Source organism: Magallana gigas, chromosome 4 (genome assembly GCF_963853765.1).
Source record: "Magallana gigas chromosome 4, xbMagGiga1.1, whole genome shotgun sequence".
NCBI lineage: Eukaryota > Metazoa > Mollusca > Bivalvia > Ostreida > Ostreidae > Magallana > Magallana gigas.
Genome location: NC_088856.1, coordinates 56,568,494 through 56,596,254, shown reverse-complemented (window position 1 = coordinate 56,596,254; position 27,761 = coordinate 56,568,494). Strand labels below are relative to the sequence as shown.

The 27,761-nt window shown below is 36.2% G+C and overlaps 1 protein-coding gene across 6 annotated transcripts in view; it reads right to left on the bottom strand.

The window, feature by feature from the left end:
• LOC105339370 (IQ motif and SEC7 domain-containing protein 1) overlaps positions 1-20,702 on the bottom strand; it is a 58,809-nt gene extending 38,107 nt beyond the window's left edge. For 3 of the 6 annotated variants that reach the window (XM_066083182.1, XM_066083193.1, XM_066083184.1), the window contains exon 1: positions 4,690-5,048. In XM_066083182.1, coding sequence (XP_065939254.1) covers positions 4,690-5,033 — 344 coding nt within the window. In that variant the 5' untranslated portion in view covers positions 5,034-5,048. Of the gene's footprint in view, positions 1-2,123; positions 2,588-4,689; positions 5,049-10,103; positions 12,123-20,185 lie in introns of those variants that run through there. The other 3 variants (XM_066083183.1, XM_066083190.1, XM_066083186.1) reach the window with 3 other exon arrangements.
• Between the last annotated feature and the right edge of the window lie 7,059 nt (positions 20,703-27,761).

The window sequence follows — 27,761 nt, the reverse complement described above, 5'->3', positions numbered from 1 at the left end:
TAAAATGATGGACATAAAGTTTATATCAACAAACTTCATTTAAAGTTATTAGAATTAGATAACAGAAAATATTTGACACATTTACATAGTGACCAACATAACATTTGAGACAAAGTCTTGATGTTACTCAACAAATTTTTAATTTGAGCATTAAAAAGAACACAACTGGATTTTTCTTTTAATGGAGCATAAAAAAGACATTATTGTAATTGCACTGGTGTTTTCAAATATACATGAATCATTGTCAGTTAATTTTATTTGGAGAAAAATGTGCACGTTACACCACTGATTATTATGTTTTACCACTGACTAAAAGTTACACCACTGACCTAGCGATAATAAATAAGAGATAAGCGTGTTAAATTTTGTAAAATAAACTAATTTCTATTTTTGATTGCATTTAAAACATGATAAATTTGATCTTAAATAAAAGTTTTCGTGCCTCCTTCTTTTATAATCTGAAGATAGACACACTGTTACACCACTTATAATCAGTGTTACACCACTGACACAAAAATGGCATGTAGATGTTTTTTTTACATGAATTCACTCATTCTTTGATGTTATATTTTTTACTATTGGCATCCACACACTTTTATCCACCTTGTACCGAGTTCGAACTTTCTTCGGCTCATCAATCTCACAAACAACATCTTCAATACTATACCAGCTCATATCAATCATACACTTTGGACAATAAAATTGAAATTTCTTCAATTTTCTCCAAAATCTATGCATACAATGCATATACACTTCCTCTTTGTCTATATATGTTTTTTGAAGCTCAGCTAGCATTTGTTACCTTTAAGTATTTGAAAGATTTTAGTAAAACATAATAGGGAATGTGAAATGTCAGTGGAATAACATATATTATTGTACACTATAAGTCATTAAAAAATTTGATTTTTTAATAAAAATATGATGTGGATAATTTCATTTCTTTATTAGAATAAATTTGTTTTTACTTTTATCTTTTAATCAAGTATTTAAATGGGTAAAACATAATTAGAGCATACAAAATGTCAATGGTGTTTCAAATAATGTCAATGGTGTAACAGGTCTCATTTTCCAGATTAAGAAAACACAATTGCAATTAAATAGTCAAGCTTTCTTTATTGTGACAGTGTCTAACTTGTAAAATTGATAAATAACAATTGTTCAAAATGCTCAAAATATAAATGAAATGGAAGAAAAAGTAAAATAATTAAATAATGTCATGTGGTGTAACAGTTTTTTCAGTGGTGTAACAACAATTTTTGGTTACACCACTGACCGTTATACCACTGATGTATCCATAGTAAATGTAGCAGTATGACCCAAGAGAACAGATACTACACGAAGCTACATAGCCTATGTTATAATGTGATAAACATTCATCATTTATGTGAAAAACTTTTTTGTTCTTTCATAATAGAAAACCTTAAATAGCACGTTATCCCACTGACACAGTTTACATTGTATTTTTCGGAGCATACTAACATTTTCTGCCATATTTTCTATCACAATGATGTCATCACTGATACATTTATCTTTTTAGTAGCAGGGAATGATGTCACTATGATCTGGGGGATTCCAACTGTAGTACAATATTATTTACTTGATGTATTTTAAGATATTTTTATATAATTTGCCTTGTAACACCAATGACAAAAATTTTTTGTACAAGCATATATCTCATCAAATTCATTGTTTTTAAAAGAGAACTTGTTAAGGAGCATAGCAGAAATTAAAATATGAATGTTGTTTTGAAAATTAACGGCGATATTTGGAATAAAACATCAATATTATTGAAGATATTGTAGGTTAAAGACGTTGGAAAAATTTAATGACAACATAAATTCACTGAAATCTCATAACAAATAATATTTTTTTTATACTTTAAGCAGTAAAATTGTCGATTTATTTGTTCAACAATATGGGTTTAAGTTTCTAAAATCCAATGGTACTGTATATATTCCCCAGAACATTATTTTTCCCCCTTTAAATTGACACTGACACAAAAGGCTGCATATTTTGATAATGACCCGTATTTAATCTTAAAAAATTAAAACAATTCAAAAAGATTTAAACACATTAAGAGCAATGAACCCACAATCAAAGGGAGATAACCTGAACAGCCTTACCGTCTGCGTTTATATCGTGAGTGTGGGGACCAAAAGAGGAACGCCATATCAGCATGAACATGAACCTCTCCAGCTGTGAACTTGAACCTGACTCTACTGTAGAAGTTCACACACTCTCACACTATGAACGTGAACAGGCCTTCCTTGAGTGGTAGCTCCTACTAGTATGAACACGAAGCCGACTACACAATTGTGGTTCACAAACTTTCCAACTATGAACTCAAACCACCCAACTGTACAGTTGTAGTTCAAAAACACAAATCAGTGTTCCTATGTTTAAAGTTCACGACCTTTCCAACTATGCATGAACATGAACAAGCCTCCCTGGAGTAAAAGTTCACAAAATATCCTGCTATGAACACGAACATCATCCTAAATCACAGAGCTTAATAATTTCCATGACCAAGCAGTGAGCATCACAGGACTAGCGTCAATAAACATCCTGGGTGGTACATTGAAAACTATGACAGAGTACATCTGGGGTGTTACATGTGTATCTGACAGGTTCACCCCATCAGACAGGTTCATCATCAGACTCACTGGCCACTGGGTTGTTTATCAAGTGATTATTTATAAAATGATTTAGTGATGGCCGCCTCATCTACAGGTGACACTGCTTATCCATCAGTTAGTGCACAGGTAGAATAGGTACGAATATTCATCCCAGGTAAAAGTCTCCAGGTAGATTCATCATTCAGGGATACAGGTAAATAGGTATCAAACTGTGAACAGGTAAATATAGACATCAAATCCTCAGTGCTTTGTACATCCGACCAGAAAATGATCCCACTACAAGAGCAATACCGCATGGCTTATTTAAGGAGGGATTTTTTTCTGCAGCAGAATTAACCCTCACTCAGCTAAAGACAGAAAAGGAATCTTCTGTCAGCCATGTACAATCTAGCTTTCTCCAAGGATGCGTCTTGTCTCAGGGTGCTGTCTTCTCCTCACACACACACAGGACACACAGACCCAGTGACAGTGAATCTGATGCTGTCAGCAGACACAGGGAGAACCTTCCTCTGTGTAACAGTGTCTGTTCTTGGTGTGTGTGATAGCAGAGACAATTACTGTGGAGACCTTGTCTTGATTAACGACAGGTGCCCCTCCACAGCTTATAGATAACTTACCCTATCTCAAGAGCATTGACATCACGCCAACAAACTACCAGAGTTACTGCCCTTGGCACAGCTTATTCATAGATCTAATAAAGACATTAAAATAACAAAACAGAAAACACGAGTTACTGCCCTTGGCACAGCATATGAGGAAAACACAAGTTACTGCCCTAGATATCAACAGACAATAAAATGAAAATAGCTTGTAGAAAACTTAGTACAACATCATCAGCAGGTTAATATCAAGCTGACACATAACTAGAGTTACTGCCCTTGGCACAGCACATGGAGAGAACAACAGTCACTGCCCTTGACATCAAAATAACAGTTACAACATGAGTTACTGTCCTTACATGAGTTACTGTCCTTACACGAGTTACAGTCCTTACACGCGTTACTGTCCTTATGGAAGCAACTAACTCTGGCTCTTTAATACACAATACAACATGTTCTATTGTTCTACTTGTGTAGAGGTAGGGGAAAATTGAGGTAAACATCCATATTCCAGTTGACGGGGTCATAAATCATAATTTCCGCTATCGTTTAAAGTCTGTAAAACTTCTTGAAAACCAAAGACTTAAGGAAATACTCAGTGGGTATGAATCCATAACAGTGGAAACTGCAACAAAATCAGTGTTTCTCTTTTACTGCAGACATCATGTAACAGAGTTCACAGAGTTGCTTCCCTTAACGCAGTGTAAAGCACAATCTTCACATACCAGAGTTACTCCTCTTGACTACTTATGATTAGACCAAAAATACGAAGGAGAATAGTAACAAGTCGTAGACATTAGGAGGTAACAGTATGATTAACATATCACTACAGACAGAATCATCTCCCTCCCCCCATTCTATGTTATAACATTGATACCTAAAACCCCCCATCATTTAAATAATTGATTTAAATACTGCTGGTAATCAAAGCAGATATCTTTGAATCAAGCTGAACTGCTAAAAGTTTTATCAAAGAGAACATGATTCTTGACAAGTTCCCAGTAGTGTGATAGTTTACTTCAGAGACATGTGTCTTATAAAAACTAAATGTCAAAGTTGTACGATTTCTGATTACCCTGGAACCTGACCAGGAAGTTTTTAAAATCGGATAAATATTGAAAAAACATACTTACTGTCATAATGTCATCAATAATGCTAGATATATGCTACATGGCAGTGACAATGAACATCAACAATTCATTAAATGCTGCAAGCTAAATGTAGCTTGTACCCCACTATAACATTGACCTTCTATCCCCGAGTGTCCACAGCGGTCTGTTAGATTTTGAATTATATCTATTATCTATTGTCATAATGTCATTAACATCACCAATAATTCATAGCATCGATAATGATTTAAAATTCTACAATCTATACAGTGCCTATCCCCTGCAATAGAATTAACTATCAATAAAGTCCTATTCTCTTTAATTTAATAGCTGCCTGTCCCCTACCGAGACTGTCGGTGGCGGTCCGTCTCACGGGGGGACCCCCTCGATTCCCTCCCTGCACTCCAGCTCTCTCCATTCTCTGCCTCTCCCCCAGGCTCAGCTCCTGTCCTGTCCCACGGTCCTAGATGCCCAGCTGTACTTTTTCTGCTCACACTTTTTCCAGTCGGACTTGTTTCTGTTGGAGTTTTGACCGGAGATCCCTCTGGACTCAACTCGGTGATCACAGACTCGGACTCAGTTACTGAGCCCGCCTCTGGTTCAAGGTCTTGAAGATTCTGGGAACTCCTGGGTCGCCTTCTCCCACAAAAACACCGCAAAATCAAACTAGGAAGCCAACCAAATCCCATACCCCTCTGCCTGCTCCTCCAAAACAGGGTACAGTGTATATATCTCCAAGAACTCCAGAACTCTGCCCAATAACACTCAAAAGTTGGGGTTTTTTGTTACATTGGTTTGATTATTGGTATTGAAGACACGAATCAATGTTTGGCTGGATACACACACCTCCCAAATGCATTGACACTTTGACCCAAATGATTGAGTTCCTGATGAATTGAGGCTCTGTAAGAAAACGTTGATTACATAACATTTCTCTAATGAAGGAGTCTGTTAATTAAGCCTCCATTGAAATCTGCTCACATTCATCCCAATCACAGGACACAAGGGGAATGATACACCAGGATAAACCATCTTGGTAAAACAGAACTCCATCTGCCTAGAGACAAGGCAAATCTTATACCACCTGCTAAGGTTCCAAAGCTAAACAGCTTTCAACCACAAGTTTTTTTCATTTTTTCCCTCCAACAATGTAGATTGTAAAAAAAATTTAAAACAATAAAATAGCACACAAGTCTGGCTCGAAGTTGTTGATTTTTTTGGTTCAGGTAATAATTGGTGAAAATCTGCTGGAAGATGATAACGTCAAGATAATGCATGCTGATCCAGTAATGAGAGTTTTGATTCCATCACTATTCTTTAAACATCAGTAACAGAAAAGAAAATTTCAATCACAGTGTTGTAACACAAGGAATTGGACTCTGGAAAGAGAGAGAAAGAAAGACACTGAACAGAGAGAAACCTCTGGATGGGGAGAGAAATCGCTGGCCGCTGTATCAGGTGAAATCAGGTGTCTTTCTTCAGCCTCCGCTGGAGTCAGGGGTTTTAAGTTCAAGGGATCCTAATGCCAATCGTCTTTCAGCTACTGATTTTCCGCCCTTTCATTACCTGTAGATACCAAATCTCCTAGAAGTTGGCTTGAGCCAGATTTCTTCCACAAACCCCTGTCAATATTGGGTAGGAAACAATCACGATGTTTCCACACGGAACGAAAAATCCGATCACTGAGAGCGGGCCTTAGTCTTCAGGTAGCGATTGGTGACGGTGAGGGATTCGGGCTCATTACTGGGAGAAAGTCAGACCCTGTACAGTATGTACAATGTATGTATAAGTATAATGACAATTACCTGTGTGGTTCAATAGGCAATCAATATATCAATGCAATCGACATGCACTTGTAATCCTGATATAGATTTTTTTTTTACATCTCTTTCTGAGAGAGAGAGAGAGAGAGAGAGAGAGAGAGGTTAAAACATATATAAATCATAATATAGACCATTTATTTCCCTCAGTCTGTGCCTGGTATCATTTTTATCATACATTCTTCTGTCTGCATTCTGATTCATTCCTTTCAACATTTGTTTTCATTGTATTTTATGATTTACGTCTTTTTGTCTATACCAGATATAGATGGGGCTTGCCAAGGCTTTTATTTTCAGCGGTTTCTGCAGACATTGACATCAATCCGAGATATCGGTCGACGTCACGCACGGAATCACCGGTAACACAGTACTCCGGGAGATAACTTCCTGCAGGCTTTGTGTCGGAGATACAACATCTTGCATTCTGCTGCACCAGCAATCTTAGTTAATACCTGTAGATGATGTACCATCCATTGAATCATGCATGTATGCTACATAATGAATGTACCAATGATAGATTCAAGTCTCTTTATCAAAGGAGTTTGACGTAATACATGTGCTTTGTGTACCATACCAGAAATCAAATATCAGTCTGAAGGCAGAACTTGTTCATGATATACCATCTATAGATATATGTACTGTTATTTAACTCTTACAGAATGTGATATACCTGTTCAGTACTCTTACAGAATGTGATATACCTGTTCAGTACTCTTACAGAATGTGACATACCTGTTCAGTACTCCTACAGAATGTGACATACCTGTTCAGTGCTCCTACAGAATGTGACATACCTGTTCAGTACTCTTACAGAATGTGACATACCTGTTCAGTACTCTTACAGAATGTGACATACCTGTTCAGTACTCTTACAGAATGTGACATACCTGTTCAGTACTCTTACAGAATGTGACATACCTGTTCAGTGCTCCTACAGAATGTGACATACCTGTTCAGTACTCTTACAGAATGTGACATACCTGTTCAGTACTCTTACAGAATGTGACATACCTGTTCAGTACTCTTACAGAATGTGACATACCTGTTCAGTACTCTTACAGAATGTGATATACCTGTTCAGTACTCTTACAGAATGTGACATACCTGTTCAGTACTCTTACAGAATGTGACATACCTGTTCAGTACTCTTACAGAATGTGACATACCTGTTCAGTACTCTTACAAAATGTGATATACCTGTTCAGTACTCTTACAGAATGTGATATACCTGTTCAGTACTCTTACAGAATGTGACATACCTGTTCAGTGCAAAGATTGTTAGTATCAGATAGAGTTGTCATTTTACCACATACAATGGTTGGAGTTAATTAATACCCCTTCCCCAACCCCCAACCCTCAGCAGAGGTCCCAATGAAAGCTCTGATATAGATTACAATTAAAGACTTGCTCCTGGAAGGAAATTGACAAGAATAGCAAAGTCATCTTTCTTTTATTGCTAAACATAGCTTAAACAAGCTAAAATATTTATAGATGTACATGTATATAGATAGATAGGAGAGTGGTGTATGTACAGTGAGAAATAAATCAAGAAGGGTAACTCCTGACACAAACAGAAAATTAAATGCAGCCTCATAAATCAGGAACAGGTTTATTTGAAAAGACTCACAGAGACTGACTTCCTGCTTACAGGTAATACAGTGCTATTCTGTGGATCAATATAAGTATTTCCAAACTCGATCTACATGTTTTAAACATGCTCCTCGCTTTTTATAAACATGTATGCACATCCCATGCATTTTCAATCTTTTTTTTTAATGGCCTGCAGTAATGGCCTGATAATGATATTCCTTGCACATATAATGTTTTTAAAAAATGCGAACTCTTACATAACAATTCCGCGATCTTGATCGCTGTCTTTGCACTTGAGGACAGACAGCCAGCCTGCACTTTGTTGACTCAGCCAAATGACATAATCCTAAATCAGGGACACACTTAACCTCTTGTCCTATTTATATATATTCTCTTACAAAAATAACACAGCACAGACAAGTACTGGACGGTTTGGACCAGATAGTGTTACCCTGAGGCATTGTGATTCCTGGGGTGATGTTTTGTGATACACAGCCAGATAGGGCCTCGGTACATAGGGTCATTTACCAGTTCTAACTGACTGGCTGGCTCCTACCCTCCAATCAAATATCAAAAGTCCAACATCAAAAATCAGATGTTAAATCTAGCACATATCAAAATCAGCAGATATCAAAATCAGATTTAAAAAGGAAAGAAAGAACTTAAAATCAGATATCAATTATCAGTACATATCAGAATGAATAACATCAAAATCAGATACCATACATCAAAACCAAATATCAAAAATCAAAATCAGATATCAAACCAGATATCACCAGAGACATAAAATCAGCATCAGGGACAAATTTCTCTTCTGTGTAGATCTCTTTGAAAACTGACCAGTTCAATTACTCCTCAAGTAGCCCCCCCCCCCCCCCCTCCCGCAGACAAGGCAGACTTTGATGTGCACCCTTTGTAACTGACCACTGAATTTCCCCAGAGAGTGGAGTCTCCATGAAGTCTGAGGTCTTCATTATACTCTCTCTCTCTCTGCCTTTACCTGACTATAAATCAATGGCACATCAAAGTTTGATGTATTTAGATGAACAAGATAGCAGACTTTGTGTTCCCTGTGAAATGAAAGCTACATGGTCATTATATATACTGCTGGCTTGAGATTTCTTACAAGTGTTAAGTTTTCCCCTCTTAGACCAGAGTATATAAACAAGTAAACAAAAGTAAGGGTAACTCTGGCAAAATTTAAATTGGCTCAAGACCTGTCACCTCCAAAATGATATTATGGTTATCTTCCAAGATCAAGTTTGGTTATTATTAGTGCCGTCTCAGCATAGCAAAGAGGTAAAACAAAAGGACAATTTGTCTCACCATGTACACTCTTAGATTACCTCTTCCCAACTGACCTACCCCCTCCCCCCACTTCACAACCCCCACCCACCTAACTACCATTGCTCAATGGACAATGAAGTGACATTTCACACCCATGCATTCACCTTATACAGATTCAAGAGTTTTAATTGTTCTTCACTGTGTTCAGAAACTTGTATAAAAATTTTGAATACACAGAATTTCACGGTGGAATGTGAGACCTCCCCCTGCGTTCAAAAGATTGTAGTTACACATCGGCAGGAACTATTTTTTTAACAGGTTGTTAAAGGATTGTGTACACATAGCTAGCTGCAGTCAGTTCTACAGCCCCTAACAAGCTTTACATTTTACATACACTGATAATGGTCGCTACGTTTACCTACATTCTAGTTACACATCAGTTATTTGAACTTATAGGATTTTAATTTTTCTGGCAAATATGTATAAGATTTAAAATATCCTTCTTTCTCCCACTCGCATATAGACTTTTCAATGACAGTATGTATGACAATTCAAAATTTTATCTCTTTAAAATGTCAGCTAGGCCTTTGATCATGCAGTCTTTTCTTTTATTTAAAAAAAAAAACCTCATAGACATAAAAACAAAAAGAGCACATTCAATAAACTATATATATAATTCTGAATTTCTTTCTCATTTGATCTCTGCAGTCTATTTTCAATAATTATCCTCAATGTAATAATATCTATGGGGGAAAATGCTGTGCTTTCACATCTCGAATCAAATATACATAATTATTCAAACCTGTATGCCTGCACATTTAAAGATAAAAAAAAATTGTTTGATTGAAAAAATTAAATGCAAATATGTCTTGTCATTATAATGCACATTACTTTTGATTTTTTCTACTGCATAAAGAACATGTTATTGAGTCAGAATGATGCGTCATTATACAGATTTACCTTGATGTCAAGTTCACCTCAACCACACATAACAGCTGGACCCAATACACCCCCCTTCCTCTACCTATTACACACTCTACAGATAATCTAAGTGACACTTACCCAGTAATGCAGATATACATGTCTACGGGAATCACAGGAAAAATCCACGGTCAGGACACCCTGGCATCCATTGGAACACGCGGGGAGAATATCCGACTTTATCCAGACACTGCAGCATCCCACGTTGGATTCGTCACTGGAGTTATTGATTCTTGTTGACACGAGTAAAATATATTATTGCACCGAATCAATCCGCAGAGAACGGATCAATTGAAGGCCTTCCTTAGGTGTATCCTGTATTATAACCTTAGAAATCTCCCTGTCTTCAATATACTCCCCTTGTAAATTATACATGGACTTGTAACGCTGGCAAGACAATTTTTTTTTTTTATCCACAAAATAAATACACCATTACACAGAGTCTGTCAAAATAAAGTTCTACGGAAAAAAGTCAGCACTGGGTTATTTTGGTTTCAGGAGATAAGAAGAAACTTAAAAATCCCTCATTCCATCAAGAAGCACTTTCATCCAAATCAATTTCAATAAATCAACTAAACCAGCCTCCTGACATTGAAGAGCTCTACTGTGTTACAGCAGTCTTACACAAGGGAGACAAACCATGTAACGAGATCTGCCCTGGGGGCACAGAATAAACACTCCGGCTGGGTTAGTTAATCAAGTGGAGACTGCAGTATGCAGGGAAAGCTTTCAAGCTGAATCCTCTAAGGGGAAAGTAGGACTCCTCACATAAATAAAACACAAAGTCTAAACATCATTCATTAAGGCCAAACAGGACCGACTCCATTTACATCTCTGATATTAATGGCTACTGCTCCCAGCTGTGACAAGTTGCCTCCCTTGTACAGGGAACTCTCCTGTAAACTGCGTCCTCCTTGTTACAGAGATGTTGTGTTTTTATTACAACAAACACTTATCACGGGATTGTTTTATGATAAAGAATTATAATCAGCTTGGACTTGGGAGGGTTTCAGATAATTCCCCGTCAATTTTTATTGTCCTGGTTCAAGATAAATCAGTAATCAGGCCCTTCACTGTATCCCTGACCCAGCACAAGATGACCCTGGCAACATTCCCAGCTTTCTGATGACACTTTCAATAATTCCACACTGCATTTATCTGTTATTCCATCTGTCTATCCCCCTGTAACTTTCTGTTTCTCTGACTGGCTGACTCGGGAGAACTGAGGACACTTTACACCGGACAATTAAACACTGAAGTCTCCTTCTTTGTTAAATCATCTGTTTATGTTTTTTCACCTTGTTATATTTGAGGAAACATCTGCCATTATTACCTGCCCCACACCTGCTCCTGAGGACTCCCCCCACTGCTCCTGTCACCAAGGTAAACAACACAGCCGGCCTGATCTTTACTCAGGGAGATATACCGCCAGTCTGGCCATTATCTACCAATCACAAAGCAGTTCTGACCATACAATGGTCCATTGTCACCTCATTTACTTACAGTCACCCAATACACAACACAGCGGACACAATAGGCGAGGGGGAGGGTCGCAAAAGCTGGCTTTCACAGATCAACAATGGCTAGATAAATGATGTTACAATGGACAGGGAGAGAAAGAATCAGAAATGGCTGGATAAATGATGTCTCTCTCTCTCTCTCTCTCTCTCTCCACTCACAGCTGAACACAGAAGAAAAGGTGTAAGAAATTGCTACATTCCTGACTTCACAGAGTCTGAGTGAGTCTGACTGGAGTCCAATGATGGATGTCAATTAGCTGCAGCCTTATCAGCTCCCTGGAGTTCACAAAGGTCTTTGTTTATTGTCCAGACACCTGGGACAGGAATTTGTTGCCCTCTCTCTCCACTCACACACTGACTTCCTCAACTTTCACTCCTTTCTCAACTTTCAATTCCCGTATGAAAGATCCCTTCTACCCTCCACTGAAGGCCAGTTCTTTGTCTCTGTTTTGTAAATTTTATCCCCAAAACATGTTACATGGGACCCTGAGAGTTTATGAAACTTTATATTTCAGATGTAAACACCCGTAAACAGAATCCCCAAATACAGACTAGAAATATCAACACACTGGGGTTTTTATGTCCGCCAGCTGACTGGAGAAAGGGAGGGGGGTCATTATCCTCACCCCCAGAGGAGGTGTCACTTTCTACAGATGCCTACTGTAGCATCCAACAGAAAATGTCTTCCTCACAGACACTAAAATTCCAAAGGTCCAAAGGTCCACTGACAATTCTTTTTATCACACAGTTTATCCCCGATGTCCCATCACACACAAATAGCTCTGGTCAGGTTTTTAAGATTGCCTCCACTAACTAGAATTAAATGACCCAGCTGATCTTTATAAATACTGTGTATATTTACCACTGGTCAACCACCAATGAAGTCTCAAAGGTCAGCCCCATTATCCATATTGCTGTTGGAATCAATGCATCAATTTCAACATCCACACCAGACTTCATTTATCACGGTAAAATACTGCTCCATATGTCATTTGCATGTGCATAAACCTTTGAATTACCAATTCAAAATACCTCACACTTAATTCTGTTCTTTGAATTAAATAAGATTTAAAGCTCCACACAATCAGCTGATCCTACCATCATCCTGCACCATAAACTGTCTTTTAATTCTTCTCTAATTAGATTCTGAATCTTTTGACAAGCTGGGAGGCATCACCCTGCTCTGTTTAATCTATATATGTCTCCTCCTCTATCCTTCCCCTGATTTACATACTAATTGTCCACCAGTTTATGCTTGCTCCACAATTTGAACATTAAGATATCCTCACAGTTTAAATTCACCTAAAAATTTTTATTCTTTATATTAGTCCTGAACTGGCAGAGTGACAATCTCCAGTAAAATCCACACACACAAATAAACACCTTTCTTTATATCATCTTCTGCTTCAAGTAGATTTGTAAATCCGAGCTCGATTGATTTACCTACACAATCATTAATACACCTCCGGTGATATGTCTGCATGTGTGTAAGTCTCCTTACCGATTTAAACGTAATGCAATAAAGTTTTCACTGTGTCATGTTGTGTTTCTAAACAGCTGATGCCACGACCGACAAGAAACTGCCGTGTCACCCTGAGGAGAACTCACCCCCCAAGTCTACGCGGTCACTGAGGCTGAGAGAGAATTTTCACTGATCAACCACAACTTTGACAAAAATTCTGCATGTATGGTGCAATGGAATGCTAATTACATACATTGGCAAAGTGTCCAGGTATTTAGTAATCAAATCTTTGGCAACTTTGATTCCTAAGCTGACTAAAAATTTTAAATTAAAAAAAAAATAAAATCAACTAAAGTATAATTAATAAAGAATCAAAAAATTTGAGAAAAACAAATTTGGTATTTGTAATTTGAGACTTCAAACAAACTCCAGGTGATTCTGTTTAGTATTTAAAATATGTGAAACAATTTAATCAATGAAAACTGGGCTGGATCATATAAACTTTGACAGTATCAAGAAATAAACTTTAAACTTTAATGTCATACAAAACTGCATTTAATAAAACAGACAGATTTGGAAACATGCGAAAATCTAGCATAGATCTAGCATAGCACAACTGGTTTATAAAAAAAAATGGACAAAATGATGGAAGTACCATTTAATTTGAATAATCCTTTCAGAGGTGAAATAAAATCAATGGAATATAATGGATACTGGAATCTAAACAGAAATGACAAACAGGAGAAACAAAAATTATTGATTATAAACCTGATCCTACACCACAGTCAATGGAACAATGAGCAGAAATCAGTGGTCCTTCCTGACAAATACCAAACACGCAAAAGTTATTTAAAATGGAAAGTAGGTTTAATACAAATTTCTTAGATGGGAATACTGATTTACTCCTTGAACATTGTGCAAGGACAATGGCAGTCAAGCCCTTATCAAAAGCTTTCATCTCTAGCATGCCTCTCTCATTTTCTTTGTTTATTGATTACTGGACGACTGTTTGTAATGATGACTCTGTATAAAGGGGAATAACTCCCAGAAAGCACACAGCCTTGAGCTCATTAACAATGCAGTTATTAGAAAGAAAGAAATTATAATGTACGGTTCATTCAGCAAATATAAAAACAAATGCACAAAAATTCTTGGTTTTTAATTGTCAATACAATGAAAAGAAGAAAGCAGAATTTGGCATGTTAAGGGATATCAACAATATAATAAGTTTTATCTGCAGTTGTGTCAAGGGGAGTAACTCTTATAAAGCTCTCCTGATCAGAGTCAGCACAAAACTTTGACATTTAGCATTCTCTCCTCACTGTCTGACGGTCACAATGATTTATTTGATGATACAGCAACTACATGTATAATAAAAGCTAAGCAAAAAAGATTACGTTTCCAATTTAAAGAGATGCAAAGTCAGGCTAGTACTGCTGTTTTGTCTATAGAAGAGAAATTCAAAGATGATGATGATTATGGAAATGTGTATTTTTGAAACTTAATTTATTTCCAAATCAATGTTTGATAAATAAATAATGTTCTGGTAAATACATTAACAAAAATTGATTAAATCATCCCCAAGTCTATGGGCCGTGAGCGGTATTTGCAGTAGCACTGAATTGACAGTCCCATCACACACATAAACATGAGGGTGTGCCTTTACACCTGACGATCAATACCTTGTTACCCTACCCTACACAACGTGTCAACGACTGCACAGACACAGGAAAGTCAGGGGACTAAGCTCATATTTCATGTTATCAAATATATGTTTGAACTCTTTTACAGGATAAACAAAGCTGTCCTGGCACCTTACATGTGACCTAAACTAGATTCCTGGGAAACCTCTAGATAGGGGTTCCTGTCCCAATACACAAATCCCCCCATCCGCTCTGTTTACTCTCTGACAATGTAACAATGGGGATTTTCCGCCGACAAAGAAGCCCTGCCTGGGTTATTGGATACTGTTTTCTTACAATGTACATAAGTAGTCGACATGTTGACAAAGATTAATTTAAACATTCAACAAAGAGCTGTCCTCAAATCTTCAATAAGCGGAGAGAAAATAGGATTAGCGTAGACCATTCGCTCGGAAATCTTGAAAAGATCGAAAGGCAGACAGAACCACTTCTAACACTACATAAGCAATAATGCTCCACGTACTTGGTTTTTAAATGAATTTCTCGTATAAATTTTAAATACGGTACAGTTCACATGTATCAAAATATTTAACTGTCAATCTTATTAAAATAGTCCACTTAAAAACATGGAATCAATCTCTCTCTCTCTCTCTCTCTCTCTCTCTCTCTCTCTCTCTCTCTCTCTCTCTCTCTCTCTCTCTCTCTCTCTCTCTCTAAAATATCTATACTTCACAGACTTTGGCAGGTGCCTGTGTTTTTTTTCTGCCATTACGTTTTAAATCAATGCGTTTAATTCTCAGAGACCCCTGACAATCAACTCAGGGAATCAATTAAATTCCACACAGCTTCTGTCAAATTCACATTAAAAAAAACACTTAAGGACTAATATTATGCAACCGTGTAAGTTTAACCAAGATTAAGACGTTTCAGATATACTGATACATTTGTTTGTTTTTAAGGAAGGGGGGGGGGGGTAGGTTTTTTATGGGGGGATTTAGGGGGAAGGTTGGAGGAGGGGGCGTTTATGGGGAACAACATTCAATGGTTTTAATGTTTTCTCCGCTGGGGTAAAAGTTTGTCCTTCAACAATATTTACCAACTTTCCACTAGCTTTTGATTTCTACATAAGCGGCACATATTTTGATAACTGGAGTGATGGAGATAGTTGTAGGTCTCTATGTTGTTGCTGAAGGGTCACTCTTAGCTTCTACAAATCAGCTACAGAGCCACACTTCACTGTTGCATCTGACTTATTAGGGGAGTTTTTTATGCTTTGAGTCATACCATTCATCTACCAGAGAACCCAATATCAGACACAGCAAACTTATCATCCTTTCTTTGGATTATTGCAGACGACTGCATCAGAGTTATTATACATGGATCTCAACAATACCATTATTGATTTTCTTATGGATAAACGTAAAGAAAAAAACTTGACTTCGTTACTGAGGGCTGGTGAAGGCCCAAGAAGAAGATGAGACTACGGATATGAGTGTCCGTTACTTACATCATTCAATCCTCAGGCGGACCCACTGACAGATAGTCAATGCTGCGGCTCACTCGCGGTTATAGGAGGGAACTGTAAAAAACTACTGCCCCGCTGAAGATTAAAGACTTATCAAGTTATTCTACTTCTGCTCAACTTTTTGGCAAAATAACAGGCATCAAACATCAATTTTTTTCTTGAATAAGGCATATTATCTGAAATATATATATCAACAGAGACATATATTGCCTCTCCTTAGGTTTGAACTTGGGTCCTTTGGCGTACAAATCCAGTGCTCTACCGACTGAGCTAAAAGATTAACCCACAAACAACAGGGCTATTAGGGATATCTGTTATCCGATTCAGCCACATATAGTTATATGAATAAATGAGACTTAATAATTTGATTATAATTTTATAGAGTCATAGCCAGGTAGCTAGATGTATAATTTTTGTACCATCTATATTGAAAATTTCAAGTGTTTTAAGTCAATAGACTTACGAGTCCTGCTCAGTATTTGGTAGCTATACAAATGGCCTCAGACTACCAAATTTTTTACTTAAAGCCTGCATTAATTAAGACTTAAAATGTTTAAAGTGTGTTTAACTGAAATAAAAGGTCTTCGAGGCATTTAATACTGCAGATTTATATGCACATTTAAAAGACTGCACAGACTGCAAACATCACGAATATGCTGAACAAAAGAAGGTCAGATTTCATCTGGATTGACGATTTAACAAATAAATAAACCCTCGGAACATGCCTTCGTTCAGCAGGTGACAGCGTCAAAGCTTCACCATTTAGAAAATGGCTCCATTCCACCGAAAAACAGCCCGAAGAAACGGCAACAAAAAACCTCCAGCGTAACACCGTCTCTGTTTGTTTACTTTTGTAAATGAACATTTAATCTTTCAATCTCTGTGGCGTACATAAGATACATGGACTTAAGTCTTCAAAGAATTTAATTCAATGTCAGCGGACTGTCAGACCAGATTTCATTAGAATTAAGAAATGTTCTGTAATTAAAACACTGGCTTTTATCTGCCTGTCAGAGTTCGGAGCGGTCCTGACATTAGCTCTGCTCTCTATCTGCATTGGAGGGGAACACTTTGACAGGGCTTTACAGATACTGTCATATATAAATGGTAGCTGTACTGAGTACACCTTTTTACAAATATTCTTGTAGGTCAGTCAAAATTCACCACCAAAACTTAGTAGAAAAATACTGATTTGCAGCACCTAAAATTATAAAATTCACCCCCTCCCTCTCCTACAAATTACTACTGGTCCACACCACCCAAATATTAAACTTCATCCCTCTCCCCCCTCCTGCACCCCACCCCCCGACACCACCTAGAAACTACTGGTCCATGCCACATTAATAAGAATTAAAGTAAGTAAGAATTCACCCCCACCCCCAGTAGAAACTACTGAATTGCACCACCCAAAATTTTTAAAATTTGTCCCCTTTCTACCTAAAAACTACTGATTTGAATTACCCAAAAGTAAGAATTCACCTCCACCCAAATAACACAGATTCTCTGACCCCCAAAAGAACAAAACACCGGGCAATGAGTCAATGACAAGGGTGGGGTTACCTGGGTAACATAAGCGGTTAACAATTTTTCAAACCTTACAAGCTGACTTCTAAATTAAGTCACTATCTGCATCCCTACAACAAGCGAAACACTGAGGTCTGATACGATTAAGATATTATAAAACTTGCTCTGTAATCGGGAGCTGCCCTGTTCTATTCCGATTAGTTCAGACACAGACTCATTTAGCGTAATCTCTGTACACTCAATCCAAGACGCCACCTTCTGGAGCATTCTGGGAGTGACCAAATTTTGAAAATTAACATTTTATATAATGAATCTGAATTAAAAACCAATCAGAATTGCATCTATCGATCATTTTAAATAATTACTCAGACCAAACAATCCTGAAAATGATTTTTTTTTCATTAAAAATTATTAATATTAATATGCAATCTACATAGATTATGATATTGATTTGCTATAATTAATTACATCGTGTCTTTCATATCTATCTTTATAAGTATCAATTTGCAGAGTTTCAAGGCAATATCAATTCTGATATCTATTATATAAAATATACATGTAAATTAATATATTTAATCACAACAATACATGTATTGTGATAATCAAACCAGGTGAATTTTGAAACTGAAGACAAAACTGGCAACAAACAAAGGATAGCAGTAACTGTAAAGCCTGACCAGGATTTTGTCGTTTGATCGCGAGGCGGCTTACGTCACCGTCAAGGAAATATGTGTACGTCATTATGTTGATCCTCTGATGTCGACTCTCACACGTACCTTGTTTACACGAATTATACAGACACTTGCATTTCACACTTTATACTAACTATTTACAAAAATAGACCAGCTAGGATGAATCAGAAATACATCAATCAAGACGCAAATGAAACAGAAATCAACAAGATAAACACAGTCTTTACTGATGGAATTCAACAAACAAGATGGAGTTCAACAATCCAGCAAGGGAAAATTGGGGGGGGGGGGGGGGGGAGTGATTGGAGGGTAGGGGGTGAAGAGGAATCAGAGGACAGATAAAAAAAAAAAGTTGTACACATATAACACTGTGTTAATTATTCTAGTATTTTAGACAACAATATTGTCCTATTGGTCTCAACATGCTTATTCTAAAAATTCATTTTTTTATCAAAATTGTGACTTTACATATTGTGACCTTGGAATCAGTGTATGGATAAACTGCATTAGTTGTTCTAGTATTTGGTGACAGTTCCAAAGTACATGTAATGGTTTTACCATGCTCAATCTTTACAAAGACTTACTATTGTTATGAAATTGCGACTTTGCAGAGAGTGGTATGGCGTCTGTACTTGACAGATTCAGGAGCTGAAATCTTGCTTCCTGGACTGACTTAGTGAGAACAAGTACCGTAGTTATGTCACGCGTTGTAGGTCAGCGTTTGATGACGACCAGGAATCAGCCAGAATTTACGTGGACATTCGATCACCACACGGCAATAACAACAAGGATATATATACTCGGTGTTTGTCTTAATACACAGTGATGTTCTTAACCATTTGATTCACCATCACTCTCTTTCATATGACACAAGATACTGTGTATTAAATTCATAGGCCTATATAGTTGACGCATGAATTTCCAATATGCGTCTTCCATTATTAAATTATTAATAATATATACATGTATTTAGAAAAAATATTTTACACAGACATTAACGTGCTAATGAGAGCCACGTTTGAAACCATGTGAAGCTAAAATGGTTCTTGTGACTAAATCAAAAGATTGTAATGAACATAGAAATTAATTTGGTGTAACTTTTTTCAACGGGCCATTACAGAGGCTGCCAGGGACATTTAATTCTTCACTTTCGTCCTCTGCTGTCAAGATAATTAAAAGTCCCTCGGTACAGTGGAGTGCATACATTATTGCAACAGACAGCCAATTAAGGAAACTTTTTTTTTTTTTTCACTTTGGGGTAAAATTATTTTATCTGGCCGTACAGTAGCAGAGGGTTTGTTGATACGAGTCTGTGTCTGTAGTTCTAATGAAGAAGATGTGCCCTGATAAGACTACAGGCTTTAATTGAACATATGTGCTCGACATCACAAAGTATTGTCAGTTTGAAACAAGATAAAAATCTGTTTGAGGAGGACTACAGTGGTTCCATACCATGTTAAACCAACATAACATCACACGCAGGAGCATTCCCAATACACCAATACACAAAAAGAAAAAATGTAGCTTTTTTTTAGGGGGGGGGGTTAAAGTGTGTTTGCCTTTTTTTTGCAAATCTCATAGAATATATAAACTGCACATGTGAAACTTTATCTATAGCTCTAAACCTAAATTCTGAAAGAGAAACATTTCAATATACGCAGGTGGGATGACTAACTAAAAACAGGGAATTCTTCCCACTCCTCTGTATACAGGTACATATAATGTGTCACCATAATGCCACTGGAGACCCAGGGCCATATCTTCATGTAACCATATACACAATCAAATCTAGCTTACCTGCCTTCCCCTGAGAGATGGATGCTGGCGTTCTGAAGAATGTCATCTTTCTCTTTCCTGAGATTTTCGACCTGGTCCGTCAAAGTTTGAATGACGGATCTCTGCTGTTGGATTTCACGGTCTCTCTCCTCAAGGAGAGCTATCAGTGCACCCTGGGACAGGTGCCCGTACCCCTCTGTGACGTCACACATTTCCCCACCTACCAACAGGGAACAAGGCTGGGAAATTTAGTCCTGGCTACCAAAATATTGACAGCCATGTTAAAATCCTCATGTACATTTCTCACTGAAGTCAAATCTAAACGTGCTCCAGTAAAACAGGATAAAATCGATGACACAATTCCTGGCTGGTTGTACACTCTCCCTAAGCACCGCACTTATCGCCAAATATTTTCCACATCTGCTTTTTGTGATAAAATCCCTGAATTTCGTTTTTTAAGCTATAAATGTTATACCTTCACGTTTAGCGAGTTTATCTTTCGATGTCCGGAAGTTGATACCTGGTGACGTCACGTAGTTTCAGAAATGGGGGTGGATCATAGATTTTCTTATTTTAATGAAATAAAGTCAAAAATGGAAACGTATTTAGACCTATACACGTGTGTTCCACTTGTTTTTCTTACATACCCGTTATAATGATTTTAATTTAGGGTGCAAAATAGGTCTGGTTGTTTGCATGTGTGTATGTGTGTGTGTGTGTGTGTGTGTGTGTTGGGGGGGGGGGGGGGTGTGACTTAAGGTCAAGATCTAGTCAATGAAAGGTGCCTACGGGTTTGTAAGATTTGAGATATAAATTCTTTCGCTGATGCCTCATAACAATAGCTTTGTTTGATAAGGTGTAAACTGTAATTTTCAATGAAATATGAAGGAAATAAGGAACAAACAGCGTTTTGTCCATTTTTGACTGATAAATGTATCTAGAATGCCTAGTCTCTCCAAAAACGGAATTAAATAAGATCTTGAAAAAAGCTTGACCTCCTCTTTAAAATGATGTTAAATTGAATATAGGTATTGGGATTACTTTTCATGTGATTTAATATAGAATGTCTAGAAATTGTTTACTTTTCTACATAACTCCTTTAAAGACGTATAGTACGGGGAAAAGATTCTTCAAATCAATAATGATCGACTTCATAATGGTTCCAGCACCAATAATACACTATGGAATCCTTTACTATATATAGATCTTGACCTTTTAAAATCGATTCTATGTAAGAATCACTGATTTATAAAAGGGTCTGGCCACGCATATAGTAACCGATTTTCTTTATATTTCATACATGGACACTCCTAGGTGTAAAATGCAAAAAGACACTAATAGTTGGGTGCTGGGGGTAACCGTTGCCATAGAAACTGAGGCTAAAGATGGAAAATAGCAAAACGTACCTACTTTAAAGCCATATTAGAAGGTTTTGCCCACTAATGTAAACTATCAAAGACATTAACAATCTTTGTCCAATTGTCAATTCTGATTTCATAGAAGAAAAAACTGATGGAGAAACCAATACTTTTAGAATGTTCCCATGGAAACCGAATTTTTTGAAATTGGTCTCTTGTGTTTTTTTATTAACTAAAATGGTAAATTATTTTTTTTTTCATATTCTTATCAATGCCCATGCAATATACATTTTATTTATGAAAATTGACACCCATTGCTATGGCAACAAGGCCAAGAAACAGAAAAAACTGAAAAGTTTTTTATCAAATAAAATGAAGAAATCATATTTTGAAATTTCTCTTTAGTTACCATGGAAACACTTTAAAAATATGCGTTTCTCTATAAATTTTTTTCTTTTTCTTGAAAAATGACAATTTTGTTTAATGATACACTGTATATCCTACCCTAGAGGCCCTAAGTTGTGCACATTACAATATGTTCTCAAATAAGCATTAAAATGTCATTTTTACACTATGTTAGAATGACAATAGGACAACATAGCAACAAATAAATGATGTTAACCTTTTTCATTCAACAAAGTCTTTCAAATTGTAAAGTATGAGGAAAATCCGTGACTATATGCGTGGCCACCGAATTTTGATTCTTAAATAGAATTGACCTTAATAGCTTTAATGGAGGAGGGGGTAACAGGGGTTTAATATGTAAAACTCATTTATAGGGCATGGTAGCGGTGGTGATGAAGTGGGAATGGGATTAAATTGTTTGGGGGGGGGGGGGGGTAATTGTTTTTTTGGGGGGCTGTTTTTGTTGTGTTTTGTTTTTGGTATTTTGGGGGTTGTGTTTGTTTGGGTTTGTTTTTATTGTTTTGGGGTTTTTTTTGGTGGGGGGGGGGGGGGGCAGGACGAGCACTGGACAGATATCGTATTTCTTTCACATTTTAGGAAACTAAATAAATATACATTAAAAGGTAAGAAACATCTGTATAAATATAAACACCGATTGGCTTATGCACGGATTTACAAATACATGTATATGTAGGATGGGGTCGGGGAGTCGGGATTTGGACCCTCCCGCCACCCCCGGAAAATTCACATGTAATTTGCTGATTACTAATTTTACTGAAAGCGGAATGATCATGTGGGCCGATCATCAGAATATGCCTACACATTTTTTTCTTTAAATTACCTTTAAATATTATACAATGGCGAGAATATGCTTTCTTAAATTTCTACAACTAGACCACTTTCATTCTACAAACACCATCTATTATTTAGATGATGACTGATGAGTTACTAGTATTAAGAAACCAATGATATTTATTGATTTTCAATTATATATTCTATTGTTCAAACGTTTGACCCCCCCCCCCCCCAAAAAAAAAAACAAAAAAAAAAAAACAAAAAAAAAACCAAAAAAACAACAACAACAGCAACAAACAAAAAACAAAAAAAAAACAAAAAAAAAACCCAAACTAAAAAAACTGACATATAATTTGTTATATATATATACTTATGTATAAACACAGTCAAACATATTAATAATGGACGACCCACCCATAATGTTACGATCATTTAATTGCTTTGAACACGTTGTATTGTATATACAAATTATTCAGGTACAAATTCACTCAACTTACGAGATTGTAACCCTAAAATCAAACATACTGAACTAAAGCTTACAAAAATTATTGTCAGAAAAAATGATTGTTTATTATATGTATACATTACACTAACATTGTATCTACGGTATGGCTATCCGTCTGTCTATATATATTTGTCTGTTTGTCCGTCCGTCCATCTGTTTGCCTGTCTGTTCATATATACCCTTCCAATACATCTGACCCAAAAGCATGGTTCAAGGTCACTGCAAAACACTTTATATAAAGTATGATCCAGATAGGGCCAGGTTAGAAGAATGGGTAGTCCTGACAAGAATTTTTAACGAGGGCCAATATGACCTAAATCTGTTTGACCTAGAAACTTAGGTCAAGGTCACTGCTCACCCTTTGACTAATGGCATTCATTCTGTTTTAAAGAACGAGCAAGATTTGGCCCAGGGGAGAGAGTATAATTATGATCTAACTAATGACTTAATTTACACACAATTCTGCTACAATGTGTGACCCTAACCTTCGACCTACAGACGTGGTTCAAGGTCACTGACTATCCTTTATCCAAGGACACTCTGGGTGAAGTATAAGCCAGGTAGGCTATAGGGAGACACACAGACTCGTATCTGCATGTGGGACGCTCACAGAGACGGACCCCGATAAACATGATAAATATGCAAAATTATGTTGACTAACAAATGAAATCTTAATTTAAATAGCATAGTACTACCAAAAATAAATCATTGAAAAACAAAATTTTATACCGAATTTTCTCTGTTTAGCTTAAAGTCCAATTTTATTCGAGCCTATCATTAAATTGCATAATATAGTAAAGATATCAAATGTTATGATTTATGTCAATAATTATTCATTTCATTGATACTTTTTGTGTTCAGAACAAATTTTATTAATGACATTGAACTTTATATAATAATTCGCATTTGAGAACCCAAACCCTGAGTAAAAAATGTCCTAAAGTATAACTCCGCCTTCTCTACATCATTGGTCAGCACAATTACATTTTAACGGCCAAACAATAAATCCCATCCCATGTTTAAAAATAAGGTTGGAATTCGAACACTTGGAAGGGTATATATAATGAAAGCAATCTACAATAGGTATATATGAGGAAAATCAGGTTGGTCCGTGCGGTTTGGAGTTGGACCACAATTGGATCTAGATCTGGGTCCAATTCACACAAAAAAAGAAAAAGTATTCTTAGCTTCAAGGAAACTGAAGCTGTCGTTTATGAATGACACTGAAGCAAGCCAATATTTATTTTAATCCATAACGCTATCATATCAGAGAGGGGGCGCCGTTTGAGGTTGAGTGTCTAGTTTAACATGGAAGAAATCATCTGATAAAAATTAAAATTATGAAGGCTGTATTGGAATGAAATTGACGACAATCTAGTGTGAAGATAATAAGGATGCGTGGGTTTATAATTTCGTGATCAATCGAAACTAGCTACATCACTGTACTTGAAAAGACGGAATTGAATGCACGCGTACAGACTACATGATGTCAGCCTTCTAAACCACAGACAGTACCTTATAAAAATGCATTAAAGAGAATCGATGAGTCGTGTAAATATATACATATAACAAGTGGTTTTTAGGGGGTGTGTTTCATGCGAATTTTTAAGGCAGCAATCATCTGAAGCAAGCTTTGTATATTTCATGGTTGATACATGTACCTTCATACCAGTATGAACCACTGTAGAAAGAGATATTATATATGTATTTTACATTGTACATGTATATGAATTTATTAAATGCTTATCAGTTCTCGTATTGAGTACAAAAAATTGTTTGGAAAGAGGATGAAAAAAATTCATTAAGAATTTTGAGACATATATATTTAATGAAAATGTGTAATCTACATTTCCATTGCATTTTATTTCATATATATGTATAGTTCAAATTAGTTAATTGTAGCAAGATACTTAGTCTAAAGATTCAGGTTAGCGATGTGGTCCATAAGCCTTTTCGAATTGACAAGAAATATACAGTCAACTAAATAAATAAACTCAGAAATTCAGACAAAGATATTTTAATATAAAATCGAAGAATTGAGTTTATTGAAAAAACTTAATATGTATTGAACTGAATATATTCAAAATATATTTGTAAAGGAGATGTGTATCTCTGTAAAATTAAGAGAACATTTAATGGAAATATTCTAAACGATTGAGAATATGTACAAAATTTTATTTGTCTTACTCCTGGGAACAGGGTACAATGTATTTACTCCAGTCGTTTTACAGTAATTAATGTATTTTGCCTCAAATTAAAATCAACATTAAATAGTTCATACACAGTATTATAATATCTGCAGCTTTATTGCGGGAAGGTTGACGCACCAATGGTGCAATGAGGGTTTTTTTCCCTGGTGTCTATTGACTGCAGTTCATGGTGATATGCAAGTTATCGCATATGTGACATTTCTTTAGAAAATTATATAATTTTTTATTTATTTTAGGGATGAACTGTAAATTTTTATTCTAGCCTTATCCTGATATTCCAGTTGGTAAATGAACAAACTTGAATTGATAATACTTTTTAAGAACAATATCTTAAAAATTTGGCTGGGAAAAAATTCCAATTTACAAGATTATTTTTATACCCTTCACCGAGTTTTTATCATTTTCTTATTATTATCAATATCTCCATCAGGTGGCCATGACTAGGTTTAACAAAAGTACTTACAACAAATCGTAAAGTTTTCCAGTCTACTGGCATGATCCCCAATGAACAAAATGTAAACAAAACTTTCAATAAGTATTTTTAATGAAATATGAATTTAGTTCAATCATTAGGCAGTGTCATGTACAAATTTTGATTCCCAATAATCTATTTTTTTTTGTAAAGGACAGATTATCGTGTCAAACATTTTACTTCTATTTATTTTCTTTTTCTTCTTAAGTTTAGTGTGATTTTAATCAAAATACTTTCTCATGGTTCGAATATGATTATTGTTAGGAAAGGCTTTTGTTAGGTTCAAATGTTGGTTAATCTCATTTACTCGTTTATCTAAATTCAAGATACTAAAAACGTCAAATGTTTTAGGGTTTTAGATAATTGAATTTCCTCACCCGCCATCTTTATTTTGCTAAAATCACTTACAAGTATTAAATTTTTCAAAGGGAATTAATTGGCTCTGTAATTTACTTAGGGATTAACTCAGGTGTCTTGGTCTGAGCTATTATTCATTTATCGTTTTAGACATGGTACATAATTTTTGTTTTATGTAAGGAATAAGGAATCATTCTTTGAGTATTATGAGGTGATAATTTCGGTCGGGGCGAGATCAAATCCAATAAAGCCCGAAGGGCTCTATGATAGATTTGATCACGCCCCGACCGAAATTATCACCTCATAATATTCAAAGAATTATTCCTTATTACTTATATTTATATAATTTTAAACCATCATACGATTATATTAAGCAAACCCCGCTGGCGCCTCAATTTGCCTTTATGAGTTATATAGTACAAAATCGATACGTAGTGTTATCACAGGCAAAGACACTGGAAAATGTAAATATATACGATTAAAATTAAAGTCGGAATCGGACAGCCGTCCCGATATCATCGATCTGTATCCAACTACTGTCAGATCCTTAATAAATGTTGAAACGCTGATTGGACTTTACTCGGTTACTTTTACCAAACTGAGGGCTACCACCCGAGTGTTGATCGGGTTATAGTACAGCCGAGTGTCGATCGAGTTGTACAGTGGTCCTCATTGGTGGTGCTAATTTTATTATCGGTAATCGTCCCAAAACTTTCTGGACTGGACGTTGCCGGAAAAAATCATAACGGACATTCCGGGAAAATGGATAATTAGTTGTCATGTACAAATTTTGATTCACAATAATCTAAATTTTTGTGAAGGACAGTAGCTTAAAGTAACATCAAAATTTTGGCATAAGCTGCAAATTCTTCAGTATAATGCAGCCCTGGCCCTTTTAGTTAATTTTATCTTAATTGTCATCATGAATATACTTGCTAAGTGATATACCTAGCTCAGCAGTACTATAGAAAATGTCAACTATTTAGAGGCTTTGGATAGGCAGAGAAATTGACTACTTTTACTTTCGGTTCAGGTAAGCCAAAAATCATATTTTTGTGACGTAGGAAAGTTATGTTAAAGGGGCATGGTCACGATTTCGGCCAAATTCCATTTTTCATTATTAACAATGCTTCAGGAACGCATTTCTAATGACCAAATGAATTTTGAGAGTAAATCGTAGAGTTATAAGCAAGATACAGGGCTCACAATTCTTTGTGATGTAAACAAGGCCTGTGCCCTGTTTTTGTTTACATAGGTTCAAAATACCAGTAAAAAATATTTTTCAAGCTGATTTGTCTATCTCCTTATTAACTTTAAGCATAGATAAACAGTACCTAACGTTTAACACATTCATTTTAGGCCTAAAACTGGAATTTTCACTTCAACATTCAAAATGTAAACAAAAGCTTTGTTTACATAGCGAAGAATGGTAAGCTCTGTAACTCGCTTATATCTCAACGAATGACACTCAAATTTTTGTTGTCTATTAAAAATG